This window comes from Ursus maritimus, unplaced genomic scaffold, assembly GCF_017311325.1.
Source record: "Ursus maritimus isolate PB19 unplaced genomic scaffold, ASM1731132v1 scaffold_32, whole genome shotgun sequence".
Classification (NCBI taxonomy): Eukaryota; Metazoa; Chordata; class Mammalia; order Carnivora; family Ursidae; genus Ursus; species Ursus maritimus.
In genome coordinates this window covers 17,287,250-17,307,572 of record NW_024425786.1, presented here as the reverse complement: position 1 = coordinate 17,307,572, position 20,323 = coordinate 17,287,250, and the positions used below count along the sequence as shown (strand labels likewise).

At 55.6% G+C, this 20,323-nt stretch overlaps 1 protein-coding gene across 2 annotated transcripts in view; it reads left to right on the top strand.

Annotated features, from left to right (window-relative positions):
- E2F2 (E2F transcription factor 2) overlaps positions 1-19,839 on the top strand; it is a 22,334-nt gene extending 2,495 nt beyond the window's left edge. Inside the window, exons 2-7 of one of the 2 annotated variants that reach the window (XM_008694869.2) lie at positions 3,902-4,007; positions 6,019-6,238; positions 6,839-6,997; positions 8,896-9,010; positions 11,010-11,202; positions 16,398-19,839. In XM_008694869.2, the coding sequence (XP_008693091.2) occupies positions 3,902-4,007; positions 6,019-6,238; positions 6,839-6,997; positions 8,896-9,010; positions 11,010-11,202; positions 16,398-16,663 (1,059 nt within the window). In that variant the 3' untranslated portion in view covers positions 16,664-19,839. Of the gene's footprint in view, positions 1-3,901; positions 4,008-6,018; positions 6,239-6,838; positions 6,998-8,895; positions 9,011-11,009; positions 11,499-16,397 lie in introns of those variants that run through there. The other variant, XM_040618960.1, reaches the window with a different exon arrangement.
- Positions 19,840-20,323: the final 484 nt, after the last annotated feature.

The window sequence follows — 20,323 nt, the reverse complement described above, 5'->3', positions numbered from 1 at the left end:
GGGGGCGGGGGGAAAGTCTCGGTGGCGGGTGCATTCTCCTCTGGCCAGCTGCTTTCAGGCGCCCAGGCGGGGTTTCAGTGGCTGCGTTTCAGTAACAGCTGTGGTTTTGAACTGCTTCCCTCCCAGAGGAGCCCGAGTGCATCTGTCTGTAGCTCCCTCCCAGAGGGGCTCAGTGATCACAGCAAGAATAGTTCTCTTTTACTGAACGCTTCTCGTGTGCCAGGCACTGCTTGGAACTCTTCACGTTCCTTATCTTGGCCAAGATGCCTGGGATGAGGCATCTTACAGATGAGGAGACTGAGCAGAGACGTGAAGTCACTTGTCCAAGTCACAAGCCAAGAAGTGGGAGAGTCTCCTTGCATCAGACTACCCTAAAGTCCTGCCAGGGCCCCCTCACCCATCAGATGCCCCATGGCCCCCAGCCTCACGGGCAGGCCTGGCCCCCTGCTTACTCATTTTACCAGGGTGTGACCTGGAACAGTTCCAAACCCAACCCTGGGTGTGGCTGCTTGGTTTGTGGCCAGGCTGCAAAGTGCAGGGTGAGTAGGATTTGTTGGGGAACTGCTGTTTAAAGGGACCTCGGGGATGGCAACCAAGTTCAATGTCAGAATGAAGGCCTGAGCCCTGGTCTCCTCACTCCCTGTCTGGGGCTCTTTCCAGCACCCTCTGGGGAAGGCATGGGATGTTCCTCTATGGAGTCCCTCATCCAGCCAGGTACAGCACGAGATTCTGTCTCATTCCCACAGGACTCTGAAGAGGGTGGGATTCTGCACAGTTCTCCTTCCTTTCGTCTCTGTTTTCCGAAGTCCCCCTGAGAACCATGAAAGCAAAGTAACATTTTAAAGAACCACCATCCAGGGTGGGTGAGATGTGGAAAAGCAGGCTACGGAGTGGTAGAACTGGGATCTGGGACACTTACTGCTACCCCCCTCCCCCCATCGTCTAAATTAGGACATGGGACTTGGGAGAAACCCGGCTCCATCCCCTGTGTGACCTTGCCCTCCTTCGAGCCCCACCTTTGTCACCTTGCCGCCCAGAGTGGGGTTGTGTCTGGTCGTCTCCGACCCTCTCACTTCTGGGGCTGCCTGAGGAAGGAGCTTCACTCTTCTCCCTTGGGGTTGGCAAGGGGAGCTTGAATCCTAAGCAGACCTTTAGGGGCTGCCTCCTAAGAGGGTCCAGGTTAGAGCCAGACTGGCCTTTGCTCTTGGCACAGCCCCGTCTCTTCAGCCTAGCTCTGAACTTTCCCCTTGCTTCGCCCCTGGAGCCTTAGTGATAGCAGCTTCTGTGTGTGAGCAAAGCGCTTTGCTGCACTGTCGCCGAGTCCCCGGCCCAGGTGGAGCAGACCATCCCCATTATACAGGTGGGGTCCAGAGGTCAGCTGACCCTCTGAGCTCACCCAGCTAGGAAGGCGGAGGGCTAGATGGGAACCCAGAGGGGGTGACTCCAAAGCCTTCGCTCAGGTTCTCCTTGGCCCTCATCTTTCTGGGCTTGTCCTCTGCCACTTCTGTTCTGTAGGCTCAGGCCCATCCATGGGCTGCGCCCCAAGGTGTCAGGGAGATGTCCTTGGATGAGGGACATTTTGCTGCTTGGGGACCCTTGAAGTACAGGGTAAAGGGAGGGACAGTAAGGGAAGGGAGGGAACTGGTATGTGTATATAAAGTAACGGGGGCGGGTGGGCACAGCCAGGCCTTGGCTGAAGTTCTAGCAAAATCTGGGGGAATGTGTGCGAAAGAGCTGAGACGGCCTGGTACATGGCTTCGGAGTCAGACAATCCTGAGTTCAAACTCTGGCTCTGCCCTTTGTCTGTGTGACCTTGGGCTCATGGCTTACCCTCTCTGAGTCTCCATTTCTCTTCTGTCGAGAGAGATTGCCAATACTGGTAGTGCAGGACTGAGGAGCACGTGATAGGCCCAGTGCAGATACTCTGTCAAGGTCCTTCCTTCTCCCCGCTCTGCAGGTAGTGAGTTTCTTCCTCGTGTTCTGTGAACTCAGCAGGGCCTGGCTCCTGTCGGCTGGGGGGAAGTGGATGGGGCTGGGGAGACTCTGGGCTGCCCCACCTCTGCCTCGGGTAGAACTCAGCTTGACTTCTGTTACTCTCCCTGCTTTTGGCATTCCTTCCTGGGGGGTGGATGAAGGGTCCTGGGCTGGACAACTTCGATCAGGATTGATAAAGACATTGAAGCTCACCTAGTCCCAGTTACTCCAACTGTTAAATGGGGCTTGGTGGTGCTGGGGAGACTCGGTGAGGTGATGAATGTTGGGGCTCGGCCCAGGGCACGTGGAAGTTCTCAGTGAATGACTGGGCCTTTATCTAGAGACAAGATAGGTCACATTCTCTAGAATCTAGGATCTCACCAGCTGAGAGGTTAGAAAAAGAATGTTCCAGAGAGGAATGAGCAGGGAAGTGTTTGGATCATGTCCAGGTCTGGATAGGGGTGGGAGAGAGAAGCATCATATCCAGGCTCCTCAAACCAAGGAGCGGGTCTCCCGGAATCAGTCCAGGAGGACTTCCTGGAGGAGGCAGGAGTGGGGAGGGGAGCTGATAGCCGGAAGAGCTGTCACCACTTCCCACACCTGTCAGCCCAGCTGTGCTCAGCAGCAGTTAGAAGTCTCAGCCCTGCCGAGCATGACCTCACTGTCAAAGGTTAAAATAGGCCTCTCTGTCCCAACCAGCTTAGGGGTGTCTGGGTGATTAGGGGAGAGGGAGAGAAAGGAAATGTGCTCAGTGGCTCCCTGAAGGGTGTGTCAAGGAAGAGGCCAAGCCTGGATTTCAGGGAAGGGACATTTTCTGAACACCTACCGTGTGCTGAGCCCCAGGCTGAGCACTTTGCAGGAGTTATCTCCTTGATTCCTCAAAATGGTCCCTCAAGGCAGGTGTTTTCTGCCCCATTTTATGGAGGAGGAAACTGAGGCTCCTAGATGTAGAGCACTTCCCTAGTCAGACACACGCACACTGAGTCCCCGAAAGAGCTGGGAGAGTCAAGGCCAGGCCTCTGACCTATGCCCCAGTGCCCCAGTACCCTAGCCCTGCCCCTGCCCAGCCCTAACAGGAGAGAGGCCCCTTCCGGGCCAGTGCAGCTTCTGGGCCTAACTGGGGCCTGGTGGCAGTGGGGTGGAGAAGAGCAGATGGGTCTGTGGTTTGATTTCCCCAGCAGGTGTTTCCCAAGCTTGGCGGGAACAGGCAGGGGGAGCAGGGGGACCTCAGCTGTTTGTCCTTGAGATGCAGGGGAAGGATTCATTGTCTGCCCCTCTCAGCAAAGAAAGAATGGCAAATGGAGTCTATTCAGGAGGCCCTGGGGCCCTTGAGCTGGAGCCCAAACATGGGGGTGGGGAATGTTTGCTCTGCTTCCCGACGCGGGCACCTCCCTGGGGTGTGGCACGGAGCCAGGAAGTCCCCTGGGCCTGGGCGGGTGCCCAGCCCCACCCTGATAAGGGCCAGCTGTGGGGCTGTGATGGGCACCGGGGCAGGCCGGGCCAGCTGCTCTTACACTTGTGGGGCGGGAGGCTCCCCCCAGCCTGATGTGGTTTAGGTCCTACCCACTCCTTCCTCCCTGCATCATTCTCTGCGTGGGGGTTGGGGGGTGGCGGATGTAGAAGTGACCTTGGGGCCCGGTATTAAGGAACCCTGAGCTCTTGGCCAGACTGGCTTCGGTCGTCCCCAGGTACCTGCACCTCAGGATAAGTGTCCTGTGCTCCTCAGAAAACGACTCCCTTTCCCCTGAAAGCTCACTTGTCGACTCACTGCTGTTTCCTCACCAAGCGCAGTGATGTTTCTCCGGGACTGGTGGTAAACTGAGGCACAGAAAGCAGCTGCCTGTGGCCTCCGTGCTTTGATCCCGACTCGGGGAAAGACTGAAGGAGGAACGATTCTCAAACTCTGCCTCTCTCTCCTCTCTCCAAGGCCAAAAGGAAGCTGGACCTGGAGGGGATCGGGAGGCCCGCAGTCCCTGAATTCCGGACTCCCAAGGGGAAGTGCGTTAGAGTGGATGGCCTCCCCAGCCCCAGAAGTAAGCCGTGCTGATGGGGCATCTAAGGGCAGGCTCAGGACGGGGGTGCGGGGGGGCAGGGGCAGAGGGCAGCAGCCCTACCCACGTTGGCAGGAGTGACATGTGTGGCACGCTTCCCGGGTTACAAGGCAGTTTCCTCTGTGCTCTCTCACGGGACCCTGCCGTCGTTAGCACTCCCCCCCTTTCGCTGACGAGGCAGTTTGAGACTCAGGGCTTGAGTGACTTGCCCAAGGTCACACGGCTGGTGGGGGGGCTGGGGGTCAGGACCCAAACCCAAGCTGGCACCGCATCTTCCCCACCACACACCACTCTCGTGACCGGAACGTGAGCTTACTCTTTCTTTAAAAAGGTTGTTGTATTTAGTCAGTCTGACCTTTTCTAAAAGAGAGAATCCAGCTCCAAGAGGAGCGGGGCTAGCCAGGGTCTTTGCCCCACAGGCAGAGAGCTGAATGAGCGATGCCAAGGGCGGGGAAGCTTGGATTGTTCTAGCCCCGTGCCTCAGAGGTTAAGATCCAGAGGCCACCCGGGTGGTGTCCTTCGAAAGCTAAGCTGCAGGGAATTTCTACTCCTGCCTCTTGATATGTTCAATCAATATCTTTTTTTGTTTTAAATTTTATTTATTCATTTGAGAGAGAGAGAGACAGCCAGCGAGAGAGGGAACACAAGCAGGGGGAGTGGGAGAGGAAGAAGCAGGCTCCCAGCGGAGGAGCCTGATGCGGGGCTCGATCCCCTAACGCCAGGATCACGCCCTGAGCCAAAGGCAGATGCTTAACGACTGAGCAACCCAGGCGCCCCTCAATCAATATCCTGATTCCAGCCGGAGTCTTAGAAACTTATGTTAGGGAAGACCAATAATTTGGGGGGTCAGAGACCTCATGAAGGAGGTCTGTCCCTGGGTGGGAAGCATGAGGGTCAGGAATCTGGGGGTCTGGACAGGGCTCTGGTCATAGCTGTCTCATCTGTAAAACGAAGCCAGAAAGCTGGCCCTCCCGTTGGCGGGTAGAGGCTGCCTGGAACGTTCTACTGAGAGATACTAAGTGCGCTAATCATTTAGTCGGATCTGCCGAGGGGGCAAAACCTGACCAAAACTGTGTGCCACGTGCCTTCCATCAGTAAGTGAAGGGGTCCTAAAGTCCCCTTCCAGAGGAGTCTGAGGCTCTCCAAAACCCAGTTTCCAGAACTCCTTTGGCCGCTGGCTTGCCATATGACTTGCAAGTCACTCGATTGCCAAAGTCCTCTTGCGGTTCACGATGCCGTAGCTAGGATGTGGTCTTGTGACATCAACCTCATTAAGAAAGGATTTTTATTCATGAACCTTTCCCGTTGGACATTGTAGGACTGATTCGTTTCAGATAATCATTAGGCTACACGTGGAAAGAAAAAGCAAGTCGAAAAATGTGCTCGAATCCCAGCCCATCGTCCTCTTTCTCTCCTTACCCTAATTCCAGATTCTTGAGATAGCTGGCAGGAGAGGGTAATGGTTAAGAAGACTCCGGAGCCAGGCTGCCTGGAGTTAAATCCCAGCTTTGTCCCTTTGAGCTGAGGGAGCTGAGCGAGTTACTTTACCTGTTTCTCAGTATCCTCATCCATAAAATGGGACGGATGTACAGCAGCCTTACAGGGGGTTGTAAGGATTGAACTTGCTGTGTACGGAAAGCGCTTCGAACAGTGGCCTACACACAGTGTTTGTCATTGGTGCTGGTGGTGTTACTGCGGCTGCCCGAAGCAATGGTGCAAAGGCGCTCTGAACCAGGAGTTCGGACGCTTGGTTTCCAGTCCTGCCCCCGCGCCTGACCGTGAGACCTTAAACAAGTCACCTTCCCTCTCCAGGTATCAGGTTCCCTGCCTGGACAGTGGTGGCGAACGACCTTCTCCTCACACTGCTCTGTAACCCGGAAAGTGGTTGCTCCTGTGTTCATGGGAAGGGTGGCACTTCGCAGGTCCTGATCCGTGGATGGGGCTCCCCAGGCGGGCTCTCCCTGCGTGGTGACTGGGCCCCTTTCCCCCTTAGCCCCCAAGTCCCCCGGAGAGAAGACTCGGTACGACACGTCGCTGGGGCTGCTCACCAAGAAATTCATTTACCTCTTGAGCGAATCCAAGGATGGGGTCCTGGACCTGAACTGGGCCGCCGAGGTGCTGGACGTGCAGAAACGCCGCATCTATGACATCACCAACGTGCTGGAGGGTATCCAGCTCATCCGTAAGAAGGCCAAGAACAACATCCAGTGGGTGTGAGTGCCTGCGCTGCGGCCGATGGCACCCGGAGGGGGGTGCACGTGCGGTGGGTGAAGGTGGGGGGGGACGCGACATCCAGCGGGTGTGTGTCGGGGCTGGAGCTGAGACCTGCAGAGGCCGAAGAGGACCCCAATCTCTTGCATTGGGGATCCCAAGATTCCCCTCTTCTAGCTTAAGGAAGTCCACTGGGAGCTGGGCTGTAGCAACCCACAGTCCTTCCAGCTCTAAGATCTGAGTCCTCTGGGCTCCTTTCCTCCTACGAAGACCAGAGCAGACCTGCAGAGAACCCAGGCAAGGCATGTGGGGGAGGCTGCGGTGGAGGGTGGGCCGTGTTGAGAGCCCCTCAAAAGTGGGGTCAGGCTTGACTTGTTTCTTTTCCCTAGCCCAAGCCCCGAACTTCAGTCTCCATTCCTGACAGCTCCCTGGGAGCTAGACAGGACCACTGATCGGCACAGCCCAGGGGGCAGCGTGGTAGACCACGCCAGTGGCCGCATTCTGGGGTTTCGCACCGTCTGTGTGGGTCTGCACGGCAGCCCTGGGGTTGGGGCCCCTGGATGTGGACTGAGGCTCATACTGGGGGACTGCTCTGTTCCCAGAGGCAGGGGAATGTTTGAAGACCCCACCCGGCCTGGGAAGCAGCAGCAGCTGGGGCAGGAGCTGAAGGAGCTGATGAGCACGGAGCAGGCCTTGGACCAGCTCATCCAGAGCTGCTCTCTGACCTTCAAGCACCTGACCGAGGACAAGGCCAACAAGAGATATCCTGCCTGGTGGGGGGAAGCGGACAGGGCCCTGTCGCCTGCGCACATCCATCCTGGGTTCGTGCCCCATCGCCCCGCAGCGGGAGCTCACCGTCAGGGCCCGGCATGTCTGTTTCTGCCTTCCTCGGTGGCTTTTCCTCACAAGTCTATCGAAGGTACTCTCGTTAGAAAAGCAAGTGCATTTCTTTAAATCTGGAAAATGGAGAAAAGAAAGAAGTAGTTGCCACCCTAACACAGCCATTGTTTCTCACCTGTGCACAGGGTACGTGTTATTAAACATAGTGTGGGTCCGCTCAACACGACAGCTCATATCCTGCCTTCCTCCACTTTGTCTATCCCCATAGGCAGGTTTTGTTATGTTTTTTTAAGATTCAATTTATTTATTTGACAGAGAGTGGGAGAGAGAGTGAGAGAGAGCACAAGCAGGGGGAGCAGCAGAGGCCGAGGCAGAGGGAGAAGCAGACTCCCCACAGAGCAGGGAGCCTGACGCAGGGCTCGATCCCAGGACCCTGAGATCATGACCTGAGCCGAAGGCAGACGCTTAACGACTGAGCCACCCAGGCGCCCCTACCATAGACAGTTTTTAATGTTGCTACGAATCCTCCCTATTTGCTCGATCCACAGGGAATTGCTGCTATTGGACCATGTTTTTCAGAAACAGCAACCTCATGTGATTTAACCTCGTATCTAGAATGATTTGAGGCTGTCCTGCTCAGACTACATTCTGGTTTGTTGAGAAGGCCTAGAATCAGCATCTAGACTGATTCGAGATTTCTGCTTTTATAAAGCAGGATTGTGATGACTATCTTTGTATAGAGAACATTTTCCTGTATTATTTACTTATTTCCTTAGATTCTTAGGATTGAAATTATAAACATGGACTTTGCTAAGGTTTTTCATACATTTTCCCCAAATGGTTCCACCGTCTCATTGGTTTTTGGATCTCATCTTGTATTTTTGGAAGGATGCCGGGCAAAGTGAGAAATATAAAGAAATAAGACAAGTCTTACTATCTGCTCAGAGATAATGATCTAGTCTGCGAGGTAAAGTTTTTTTATTTTTATTTTTTAAGATTTTATTTATTTGACAGAGGGAGACAGCGAGAGAGGGAACACAAGCAGGGGGAGCAGGAGAGGGAGAAGCAGGCTTCCCGCTGAGCAGGGAGCCCGACGCGGGGCTCGATCCCAGGACCCTGGGATCACGACCTGAGCCAAAGTCAGACGCTTAACAACTGAGCCACCCAGGCGCTCCCCCCCCCCTTTTTTTTTAAGATTTTCTTTATTTATTTGAAAGAGAGAGACAGCACAAGCAGGGGGAGCAGCAGAGGGAAAAACAGACTTCCCGCTGAGCATGGAGCCTGGCGCACATGGGGCTCAATCCCAGGACTCCAAGATCATGACCTGAGCTGAAGTCAGACACTCAAGCAACCGAGCCACCCAGGCGCCCAAGATAAAGTCTAAAAAATTGACGTGAGGCAGCATTTTTAAAAAATTGATTAAAAAAAGGATTTATACTCCCATCTGTTTTCTAAAGGATCCAAGGTAACATGATATTAAAAGAACAGTTGATCATTTTTGGTTATTTCTAAGCTGTGTAAGGAGTGAAAAAGAGATGTTCAGAGGCTTAGCCTGGCAGGCTAGGGGTTTGAATTTTTTTTTTTTTAAAGATTTTATTTATTTATTTGACAGAGAGATAGCCAGCGAGAGAGGGAACACAAGCAGGGGAGTGGGAGAGGAAGAAGCAGGCTCCCAGCGGAGGAGCCCGATGTGGGGCTCGATCCCGGTACACCGGGATCACGCCCTGAGCCGAAGGCAGACGCTTAACGACTGCGCTACCCAGGCGCCCCTAGGGGTTTGAATTTTGACCGTTACTTCCCTTGACTCTCCTGTCCCTACACTGGCCTACGTGACTTACCAGGACATCCGTGCCGTTGGCAACTTTAAGGAGCAGACGGTGATCGCGGTCAAGGCCCCTCCCCAGACAAGACTGGAGGTGCCCGACAGGAGTGAGGTGAGAGGGGGACCATTCGGTGGAGAGCAGGTTAAGGAGGGTCCCAGGCTGCTCTGTAGGCTCTGTCCCTGGCACGGCCTGGCCCCAAGCTTCCCTGATCCATTCTGGTGCCCATAGCAAGATGGGTGGTCTCCAAGCTGGGGCAGCGATTGCGGGAGCCGGAAAGGACAACAGATGTCAGCTACCGGCCCAAGAAAATCTCTGCTCTTGGCACCTTTCTGCACCCACCTGCCCCTGCATTCCTGTGCCCACACACCGTGGGATTAGTGCCCACCATAATCCTTTCCTGCTAACCATGAGCGCCTAGGATAAGACCCAAATTCTTACTCCTTCCTTATGAGCCCCTCTGTGCTCTGACCTCACTAGCCTCTTCTCTCATGCCTTTGTTGGAGCCACACTGACATCTCTGCAGTGTCCCCACCACACTAAGCTCGTGCCCAGTATAAGACCTTCTGATGCCTCTCTCTCCAGCTGAAACACTCGTCCCTTTTTCTGCCTGGTTTACTGCTAATTGTCCTACAGGTCTCAACTCAAACGTCACTTCCTCAAGGAAACCTTCCCTGATTACCCCCCTCCCCCAGATTTCATAACTACCTATGCTTTTCTTTTCTTTGAAGATTTTATTTATTTATTTGACAGAGAGTGAGTGAGCGCACAAGCAGGGGGAGGTTCAGAGGGAGAGGGAGAATCAGGTTCTCCACTGAGCAGGGAGCCCGATGTGGGCTCAATCCCAGGACCCTGAGATCATGACCCAAGCCAAAGGCAGACACCCAACCGACTGAGCCACCCAGGCGTCCCTGCCTGTGCTTTTCTACTGCACTCAACGTCCATTCGCTGGGAGATGTTGGTGATTATGTGATTAGGTTGTGCTTCACCTGTTAGAGGGTAAGTGCCACAAAAGCGTGTTGCACGCCTGTGGTACCCCCAGCCCAGAGCTGGGCACATCATAAGTGCTCAGGAAATAATTCTTTTAATGGAAGGACATTAAGATACATGGGGCCCCACCCCTGCCTTGAAGGAGCTCAGGACCTAGTGAGAAAAAGACCCAAGCAAGCAGTCACCTGGCCATTTATAGACTTAAGGTGCCCAGAGGGCCCAGACAAAGGACAGTGGGAGGAAGAGCCCATAGCTGGCTACAGGTATGAGTTGCTAAAGAATGAACAGGATTTTTGTCAGGGGGAATAGGGATAGACAGAGGGCCCTGCAGGGGCACCAGGGAGGAGACTGGAGTGTGTGCTGGAATGGCATGTGTGTAGTTGATGGTGGCAGGGAGGAAGCACCGGTAGGAAGGCCAAGTATCAGGACTCTTGGTTATAAGTAACAGAAAGCCAAGTCCAGATGGCTTAAGTCAGGGGTGAGGGGTGGAGGGGACTGTGGGGAACCAAGTGACAGGTCCAGAGAGAAGATTTGGAAATTACAGGCAAGGCTAGATGCAGGAATTCTAACTATGACTTTCGCTTCGCCCTGTGCTCTCTGTCTTTCTCTGCCATTCTCTGTGCTGTTTCCATTCCCAGGTGGCCTCCCCTCTTCCAGGGGCAAAGGTAGCTTTTGTGATCCCAGCCCCGAGACCCCAGGGAGAAGGGAGCCTCCATTTCCAAGTCCGGCACACGTCCTGGGTCTGATGCTAGGGAACTGAGCTGAGTCGTGTGCTTCCCTGAACTAGTCACGGTCACTGTGACTTCCCCAGCCTGCGCGCCAAGCTCACCCACCGAAGTTGGGAAAGGTGGCGTCCCCCCAAATTACATGACTTGAGAGTGGGAGAGGCGTGGTTTCCCGAAGGAAAATCAAGATATTCCCCTCAGAGAAGGGAGCCTGGGGGCCAGACAGGCAGAAGGAGCAGGTGCCCAAGCCAGGTCAGATGGGGCAGGGTTGGGGCCCAGCTCAGGAGCTGAGCTTGCTCACGCGGAGGATGGGAGCCCTGGGGGTCCGCCCGTTCACCCCAGCCCATGAGTCTGCCCAGCTGCCCAGAGCCGTGACCTGGCTTCTCCTCTTCCTCCAGGAGAACCTGCAGATATATCTGAAAAGCACACAGGGACCCATCGAAGTCTACCTGTGCCCAGAGGAAGTGAGGGACCCGGACAGCCCTGCCCGGGAGCCCCTCCCCCCCACCTCCCCCCTGGGCCCCAGCCCTGACTCCACCCAGCCCAGCAGCAGCACTGACCCTGGGATGACAGAACCCACGGCATCCCCAGGTAGGACCCTCTGTCCAGAGGGACAGGAGGTGGGGAGAGCAAACAGCCTTAGAGGTTCCTCTTCCGTGGCAACATTTGCTGGGCAGCGAAGGGCAGCTCGCGCTCTATACTTCATAAAGTGCGCGCGCGTGCGTGCGTGCGTGCGTGTGTGTGTGTGTGTTCTTGTCTCAGTCGGGGGGCTGACGCTGCTCTGGGGCGGAGGGTCCTGGGTTCAAATCCCCGTGTTTCCAGTTACCAGCTGTGTGACCTTGGACAAGTCACGTGACCTCTCTTGGCCTTAGTCTCATCTGTAAGTTGGGCACAGTAATAATAGTATCTACTTTGTAGGTTGTGAGGATTGAATGAACTCATATAGGTAAAGCCCTTGGGACGGTGCTCGGCAGAACCTGCTGGCGATTCTTCTCGTTGCTAGCCTGCTAGAACCACACTTTTAGGATGACTCCTAACAGCACAGCTCCTGGCACTCAGGAAGCCCGTGGTAAATAGGAACTGCAGCTTTGGGAAGGCAGGCTGGACTAAGGTTTCTTTTTTTAATTAATTAATTTTATCTTTATTTTATCAGTCTTCTTTGTAACAAGGATTTTTTTAAACCATGACTATATACTAGGTGTGTCTATGTGATCACATTACTCTTCACAGCAATTCTTGAGGTAGGCGCTATTGTTCCCAGTTTAGAGATGAATAAACTGAGGCAGAGAGGTGCTGCGATGCGCCCAAGTCTCCTAGTTGGGAGGCGACAGAACTGTGTCTTGACCCTCAGTCTCCACAGTCCTCTCACCATGAGGCTCGGAACAGATCAAGGAAGGGGCTCCTGACCGGAGCAGCTCCCCCCTGGCTAGGAGGTGGACCGCACAGCTAAAGCTGGCCATGCCTGGCAGGAAGTAGCACGAGGCAGTCCCCAGGGAGCAAAGAGGCAGGAGAGGTCCCAGGGAAGGAATCTGAAAGGAGTAGAAGTGGGTGTCTGGGAAGGCCCTTCCCCCAGGACGGTTTTTGCCCTTTACTGGGCTCACACATCAGGTCAGACTGACAGATCCTTCGAGGCTATGGAGGCCAGTGTTCAACTTTCTGTTTCTTTAGCAGCAGAATTCTCTTAAGTAGAACTCTGGTGTTTAAACAAACCAGAGCTCAAACTGGTCTGACGGAAGAGGCTTGGTGGGGCGTCCACAGAACACGGGCTGGATTCCATTTCTTTAACTCAAGGGTCCCCAGACTATTGCCTGCAGGCCAAATCTGGCCCGTTTTTAAGTGGCCCATGAGCTAAGAATGGTTTTCATATTTTTTAAGAGTTGGGGGGCAGGAGGAAAGTGACTGTGTGACAGAGACTGTAAGTATCTTGCAAACCCTAAAATACTATCCGGTCCTTTACAGAAGTTTGCTGAGCCCTGATCTAACTCAGCCCTTCATTTGACACATGAATAAGCTGAGGTTCAGAGAGGGCGAGTGACTTTCCTACGGTCACACAGCAAGTTGGAAGCAGAGCTTGGACAAGAGCCCAGATCGCCAGCTCTTCTCTGGTGATCTCTGCTGTGTCCCCGTCTGGTCAGGGGAGCCGGGCTTCTCCGTGCGCCAGCCATCTGTCCTCCAGGCCCCTCCCAGTGCCTATCTCCCACACCAGACCTGTGCCCAACCCTGTTCTCCCTCCTGCTTCGATCTGCCTTCTCACCCCACCGTCAACATGCACACAGCTCTCCGAGTTAGAACCACTTTCACTTCCAATGTCCTCTGAGACCTGGGGCAGAGGAGGGGGACCCTCCCGCATAAGCCAGGGTGAGGTTTTCACCTCGGTTTTACGGATCAGTTGTACTCCCAGAAGGAGTAGAGGCTGACAGAGCGCTTGGTGGTGGGGCCAGCCCAGGAGCCAGCTCTGTGCCATGGGTGCCCTTCTCCACCCCTGCCGTGTGGTCTCTTAGTGACATCCTTGTGAAGGGAACAGAAGGACATTTCCTGGAAAGCGTGTACACACACACACACACACACACACACACTCCATGTTCTGGCCCGAAGCGGAGCCATTTTGAAGTCTGAGAGCCAGAAGCCACCCCCAGTCTGGGGACCCTGGCATCACCAGGGGGAAGTCCCGAACCCTTTGGGGCCTCAGTGTCTCTCATCTGGCACAGAAGGGCTTGGGAGAAGGGTCGTGTCTGCCATGTCGCCAGGCTCTGACATTCTGAGGTAAACATAAATGTTGCTCCCGCGCAGGAGGCCACGCTGGGTGGGGTCGGGCCTACACCTCGCCAGCCGTGCCTCGGTGGCTGTAGGCCAGTCACTGCGGCCCCTCAGAGCCAGTGTCCTCGTGTCTCTGAAACTGGGACCCTTGAATCTCGCTCACGACTTCGGGTGGGTTACGGGCAGTGAGACAGCGAGGATGTGATTGTTTAAAAAGCCTCCGCGAGCCGGGCGCCTGCGCCGTGTGGTTCGGAGACGCAGACGTGTGAGCAAGAGCGTGATAAGCAGGCGAGGAGCAAGGTCCGCCCGCCGCAGAGGCTTCCACGCGCCTTATCTCGTTGCTGTTCAGCACGTCAGGGAGGTGGAGCCTTATTTTTCCTCCAAGTAAACTGAGGCTCCAGGTCCTACAGCTGGTGCGGGGTGGGGCTGGGGTCCGAGCCCGGGGCCTCCCCCTCCTCCCAAGCCAAGCCTTTCTCTAGAACCCCTGCAGGCCTCAGCAACCCGCTAGAGAAACACGCCACTTTTTGCCTCACGTACATTTCATTGGCTCCTTTGAGCCTCAGTTTCCTCATCTGCAAAGAGGGGTCCCAGTGTTGCCTCCTGCGGGGCCCCTTGAGGAGGTGAAGTGCGCCTCCCCTTGAGAGCAGGGCCGGCCACGGTAAGCCCTTGGCAAACCGGCATGCTTCTTATCGACAAGGGCTCTCTCCCTGCACCTGTCCTTGACTCCTCTCCGCACCCCTGCGAGGTGGGGACAATCGTCCCCATGTTAGAGGTGCGCAAACAGAGGCTCGTCCGCATTCAGTCACTTGCCCACAGATACACGGTGAGGAAGAGGCTGTTCAGGCCGACACACCAGCACGGCCGTGTCTTCCAAGGAATGTTTGGTTGGGGTTTAAGGCATGACTCAAACAGTCAGATTCTGGGCACCGGGAAATATTTGGAGGGGATTTCCAGTGCCTTCTTCGTCGTGCCGGTGTAGCAAGTCAGCCTCCGACCTCTAAGGAGAAACGCACTTGGTGTGCTCGAAACAGCCGAGCCAGTGTAGCCAGAGAGGCAGGGTGTGAGCGGGAGGAGGGACGGGGGAGCAGCAAGGCAGGCAGGCGCCAGACCAGGCAGGGCCTTCTCAGCGCTGGTGGAACTCGGCTTTTCTTCCCAACCATTTTGAAGCTAGAGCACAGACTTCGAGGGTCAAGGCAAGGTGACCGGTAGGGAGGCCCCAGCAGCGGTCTCGGTGAGAGACGATGGGCTAGCCCAGGATCACAGCAGCGGAATGGAAGAGAAATGGGCAGCTTGCAGAAATCACCCGGCCGTGGAAATGACCGATCTCACTGCCGGACTGGGTGCTGGGGAAATGGCAGGATTCTGTGTGATTCTCCGGCCTTTTGGCTTAGGCCGCTGCGTGGGTGGTGGTCCATTAACTGAGGGGGGAAGACCAGGAGTTTGGTTTTGACGTGCTAAGTTCTGGGGGAGCCGAGACATCCACGCAGAGGTGTTGCTGGAGCCCAGAGCTCGTGGGTGAGGTCCGAGCCAGAGGCGTCCGCTGCGAGGGGTAGGTCTAAGGGATTTAAAGCCGAGGGGTGGCTCTGGTCACCTGGGAAGACGGGCAGCCAGAGAGAGGAGTCTGAGGATGGAGCCCTAGGGCCTTGAGGACTTAGAAGTGAGGAAGAGGAGAAGGATCCAGCAAAGGAGATGGAGAAGAAGCAGCCAAGGAGGTGAGAAGAAACCCAGGAGAATCTAGTGTACTGGAGCCAAGGGAAGAAGGTGTTTCCAGAAGGTGTGAATAACGGTGCCAGATTCTGCTGGAGGGTCAAATAAGATGAGGCCAAGAACCGACCATTGGGTCCAGCAATAGGAAGTCACTGGTCGACTGGCATGGTGGACACAGACCCCAGGTTGGAGTAGGTTGAAGAGTGAATCGTGGTAGGAAAGTAGAGGGCGACCCCAGGCAATTCTTGATGAATTTTGCTATGAAAAGGAGCAGCACACTGGGCTGGGAACTGGAGGGCGTCATGAGGTCGGGGAGGATGCTTTTTAAAGACAGGAGTCATTAGAATGTGTCTGTGTAATGATAGAAATGATCTGAGAGAGAGAGAGAGAGAGAGAGAGATTGGTGATGCAGGAAACAGAGGATGTGGTCCCAGGGGCCAGAGCCTTGACGGTGAGGGGTGTGAGGGTTTTTTGGCTTTTTTAAAGATTTTTATTTTTAAGTAATCTCTACACCTACCGTGGGGCTCAAACTTACAACCCCGAGATCAAGAGTCGTGTGCTCTTCCAACGGAGCCAGCCGGGCCCCCCAAGTGGGTAGGGCTTGGAGAGCAAGAGATTCCACCTCCTTCGAGAGGAGAGAGAATGAGGGCAGGGGCTAGAGCTGTGCCGGGAGAGGGAGAGTGGGCCCTGCGATTGGGTGTGGGGCAGGTTAGGAGAGAAGCAGCATTGGGTGTGGGGCAGGTTAGGAGAGAAGCAGCATTGGGTGTGGGGCAGGTTAGGAGAGAAGCAGCATTGGGTGTGGGGCAGGTTAGGAGAGAAGCAGCATTGGGTGTGGGGCAGGTTAGGAGAGAAGCAGCATTGGGTGTGGGGCAGGTTAGGAGAGAAGCAGCATTGGGTGTGGGGCAGGTTAGGAGAGAAGCAGCATTGGGTGTGGGGCAGGTTAGGAGAGAAGCAGCATTGGGTGTGGGGCAGGTTAGGAGAGAAGCAGCATTGGGTGTGGGGCAGGTTAGGAGAGAAGCAGCATTGGGTGTGGGGCAGGTTAGGAGAGAAGCAGCATTGGGTGTGGGGCAGGTTAGGAGAGAAGCAGCATTGGGTGTGGGGCAGGTTAGGAGAGAAGCAGCATTGGGTGTGGGGCAGGTTAGGAGAGAAGCAGCATTGGGTGTGGGGCAGGTTAGGAGAGAAGCAGCATTGGGTGTGGGGCCGGTTAGGAGAGAAGCAGCACTAGTTTAGAGAACGGGGGAGGGCTCTTCCTGGGCTCCGAGGGCTGACCAGAGGCTTTCGGGCACCAGGTCCAGGTATGATCTCTGTGTGCTTGTCTCCAGCGCCAGCGCTGACTCCCCAGCAGATCCCGCAGCCGCCCCCGCCCCCGCCGCTGGTCCCCCTGGAGGCCACCGACAGCATGCTGGAACTGCCACACCCACTTCTACAGCAGACTGAGGACCAGTTCCTGTCCCTGCCGTGCAGCTCTCCCCTGATCAGCTTCTCCCCGCCCCTGGACCAGGACGACTACCTGTGGGGCTTGGACGGGGGTGAGGGCATCAGTGACCTCTTCGACTCCTACGACCTCGGGGACCTGCTGATTAATTGAGTGGCCCTGCCTGCCCCCAGCAGCCTGCCCCTGGCTCTACCTCCTCACAGACTGACAGGCCCTCTGCCCGCGCAGGGACGTGGGACACAAGGTGCTGCCCTCAGGGTAGGGGGGCCTCTTCTCTTTCTTACCCCCCGGCCAGCCGAAGCTGTCTCGGCCAGAGTGGGGAGGTACGTAGAGGATTTGGGTGAGGAGTGTATCAGGAGTTGGGTCCTCTCCGTCCTCATGGAAGCTGGGCCCGGGGAGGCCCACCCAGCTTCTGACCTCTAACCTCCCACATGAAGGGCCACAGGTGAGGCAAACAGGTCCAGAGAAAGGCCCTGCCCCCGCCTTTTGGGAGGAATTAGGACCCTGAGTTTATCAAGAAGCACTTAATGCCTTTGTATTTATTTCAGGTTGAGTTTTGTTTGTTTGTCTTCCCTGAGTTTTTAGCAGGGAGATTGTTCTAGTTTCTAGTAAGACTTCTCAGATGGACCCAGTGCTGTCCACGGTCCAGGGGCAGGCCAGGGCTTCCAGGGCCCCTGGCCAGGTCCCCGATTTCCCTGCAGCAGTGGGCTGGGTCTCTGGGGGGGCCATCCGGTCTGCTAGAACGCTACGTGCACTTAGGCCTCGTAATTCCAGTAAGTGGTGGCTGCAGGCCCTCGGGCTCCACCTGCCCGTGGTCTCCCGCGGAGGCACCAGCCTTGGGTTCCTGGTCTCCTCTGTCCCAGAGGGGGGTCGCAGGGAGCCATCCCAGGGCTGGCGGCATCAAGGCTGCAGTTACGGAGACCCACTTCCTATGGAATTCCCTACCTCTCCGTCCCCTTACAACACGGAAAACGACCCTCTAGGGAGTCAGCACTGAAAGCCCCCCCCCCGCCCCCCGGGAAACATGGACAGGAACATGGAAGCCGCTACAGGCCTGCTGAGGGCACCTTTCCTCCATTTGTGCCTCTTGCTTGGGCCAGGGGCTGTCTTACAGTGAGCTCCTGGCAGGGAGTGGCAGCCAAGAAACTGCCAGAAAGCACACCCTCTGGTAGCGGCTGGTATCCTCCCCTTCCCTGGAAGGATTTTTTTCTTCATTGAAGGGAGTCATTCTTTAAGGATCTGCTCTCCCCGAAGCTCTCACATAGACCTCCCCCACCCCAGGACAGACCGTGACCAGGATTTGGTGGCATTTTGGCTCCTTTTGTCACTGGAATGCCAAAGGGCTGACAGGGAGTAGTCTTCATTGCAGACCAGACCTTGGCAGCTGATGGGGAGACAGGCTTTTGTTACCGCTTCAGGCTTAGGGTCCTGAGAAGGTCTCTTGCCCTGCCCCCACCCCCAGAGGCTTGCCCATCCCACAGTGTCTCTGAAGCCCACTTTGTGGGGGAGGGGGTCAGCTCTCCTCCCCACCCAACCTGGGGTGAGGCTGCTCGGGGATGAACCAAGGCTGTGCCCTCTGGAGAGAGGCCGCCAGGGATGGTGGTCTAAGAGGCCCACCGCCCACCCTCAGGGAGCTAGGTTTCCTCAGGGGCTCAGCTGGGCAGCACTTTTTTTTTTTTTTTAAGTTTGTAGCATTAAGTTGGTTTTAAATATGAAGTTGGCCTCATGGGCTGGCTCCTGAGCTCACCGGAGGCTGGCGTCTGAAGCTGGGGAGGTGGACTTCTTTGGGGGTGGGGTCTGGTGTGAGCTAATGCCCAGACGGGGATGGTGTGCCGTGTCATTTTTGCAACTTCCCGGGCCCCTCACTGTGCCCTCTCAGGAACAGATGTCCAGCTCTGGAAACAGGGCTAATTTTGTATGCTTTACAGAGATGCTTTTGGTCTCCTCTCCCCACATACTCACAGGGAGTCTCATCAGAAGCCTGTTTGGCCGCCCACTATGTCAGGGTCAAGGGACTGCCTTGGCCCTTGGGCAAGGGACAGGAGTGTTGCATGGAATCTGGTTGGGGCATGTGGGGCCAAGATGGCCTTGCTGTTCTGAGGTCTCTCGTCTGCCACTGAGGCATGTCCCATCTCTGAAGACAGAGACGTTTGACCTCCATGCCTTTGGCTTTGTCTAGAGTTTTCTCCTAGAATTAAATCAGAGAAAAAGGAGAAGAGGCCTGCAGGACCCACCGGGAGTGAGTTTAAAAGTAAAGTCGGGCCAGAATTCGAGCTCATTCCCCAAAGGCTGAGCCATAGTGTTGGACAGAGGGGCTGCCCCTCGGGCCCAAGGCCTGTACCCTGAGCAGCTGCCCCTGTTCTGTGCTATCCCCTCCATACCCTGCCTAGTCCCGGGGCTGGACAGCCCAGGCCAAGCCTCAGGCTGGGGGGTTGACAAGCTCATGCCTCTTTCTTGCCAGTGACGCTTGAAACCTCTCAAGAGTTCCATCAAGTGCTTTAAGCATGCCTTTTGGATGGTATTTCCTTTAGGGGCCATGTAAACTTTAGGACTAGGGAGGAAGAAAAGCTACTTTTCTTTCTGAGGTACATTATTTCCGCCAGGACATTTCCCGGCCCCAAGTCACCTGTGTCCCTGGGGGCACCAGAGGCTCGGCGGCTCCAGGGAACTCAGTAGCATTACGTTGTGTGTAGAGTTGGAGATTGAGAGAGATTTCTTAAAACCAGGGACGTGCTCCCATGTCCCTTCCCATGAAAAGTATTTGCTAGCCCCGTGTGGTGTCCCTTCTCTGCAGCAATGCTGTGGTTGGACTGGGGTTGCTGTGGGAGGACGAGGGGGATGGCGAAGCTCAGAAAGCTGGTTCTGGGAGGGGATTGACTTGACTTTCTGTCCTCCAGCGTTCTCAGCCTCAGTTTTGCAGTGTTGCGTTCCTAGTAAAAGCGTTTGGGTGTTCCCGCCTCCGAGCGTCGCGTGGCTTTAGTGCGTTTGAAGTGAAAGCCTTTTGGGGTTGTTTGCAAGCAGCTGTCTGGTTCTTATCATTGTGTCCCAGGGTCCCCACCTCAGCCTGGGACTCTGTTCTCCCACGAGGACCCTTGGTGACCAGAAGCCCAGCCAGCCCACGGGCTCCTGGGTAAGGGAAGAAGCCTGGTAGATGGCAGGTGTGTCTCGAGGGTGATGAGGCCCAGGGGCACCTGGTCCCTGTGCTGGGACTCTCCACAGGTCACTTCCCCCTGGTCTGGTTCTTGCCCCGGGTCCTGCCTTGGTGAACACCATGTAAACCTCCTGCGTTGTGATAGTCGGGCATTAAATGACAACTCTGGACACCTTGATTCTTGTGCATTCTGAAGGTCATTACCAAGTGTGGGTCTGGTCCTCCCAGGTCGAAGGTGGGGACTATCCTGACCACCTGGCTGATTTCTCCCCAGAAACAACCTCCCTTTCCCACACTGGCTTACTACCAAGCCTGAAATCTCACCACCAAGACCCTGAAAAGTTAGCGGTACCCGGACTGAAAATGTGAGCACCTCCCGTGCTCTGTCTCCACACCTCTCAGCTGGACGGTTTGGAAAGCTCGCAACCCATTCTTCTCCATCCCATCCTTCGTATCAGTGGCTGTCAAAGTGTGGTCCTCAGACCAGCATTACCTGGGAACTTGTGAGAAAGACATAGTCACAGGCTCTGCCCCAGACCTTCTGGAACTCAGGGTGGGACCCAGAATCTGTAGCTTGGTGAGCCCTTCAGGAGATTCTAATGCAGCTGAAGTTTGGGTACTCATCCCCTCCATCACCCCAGAGTACCCTCGAAAATGCAGTT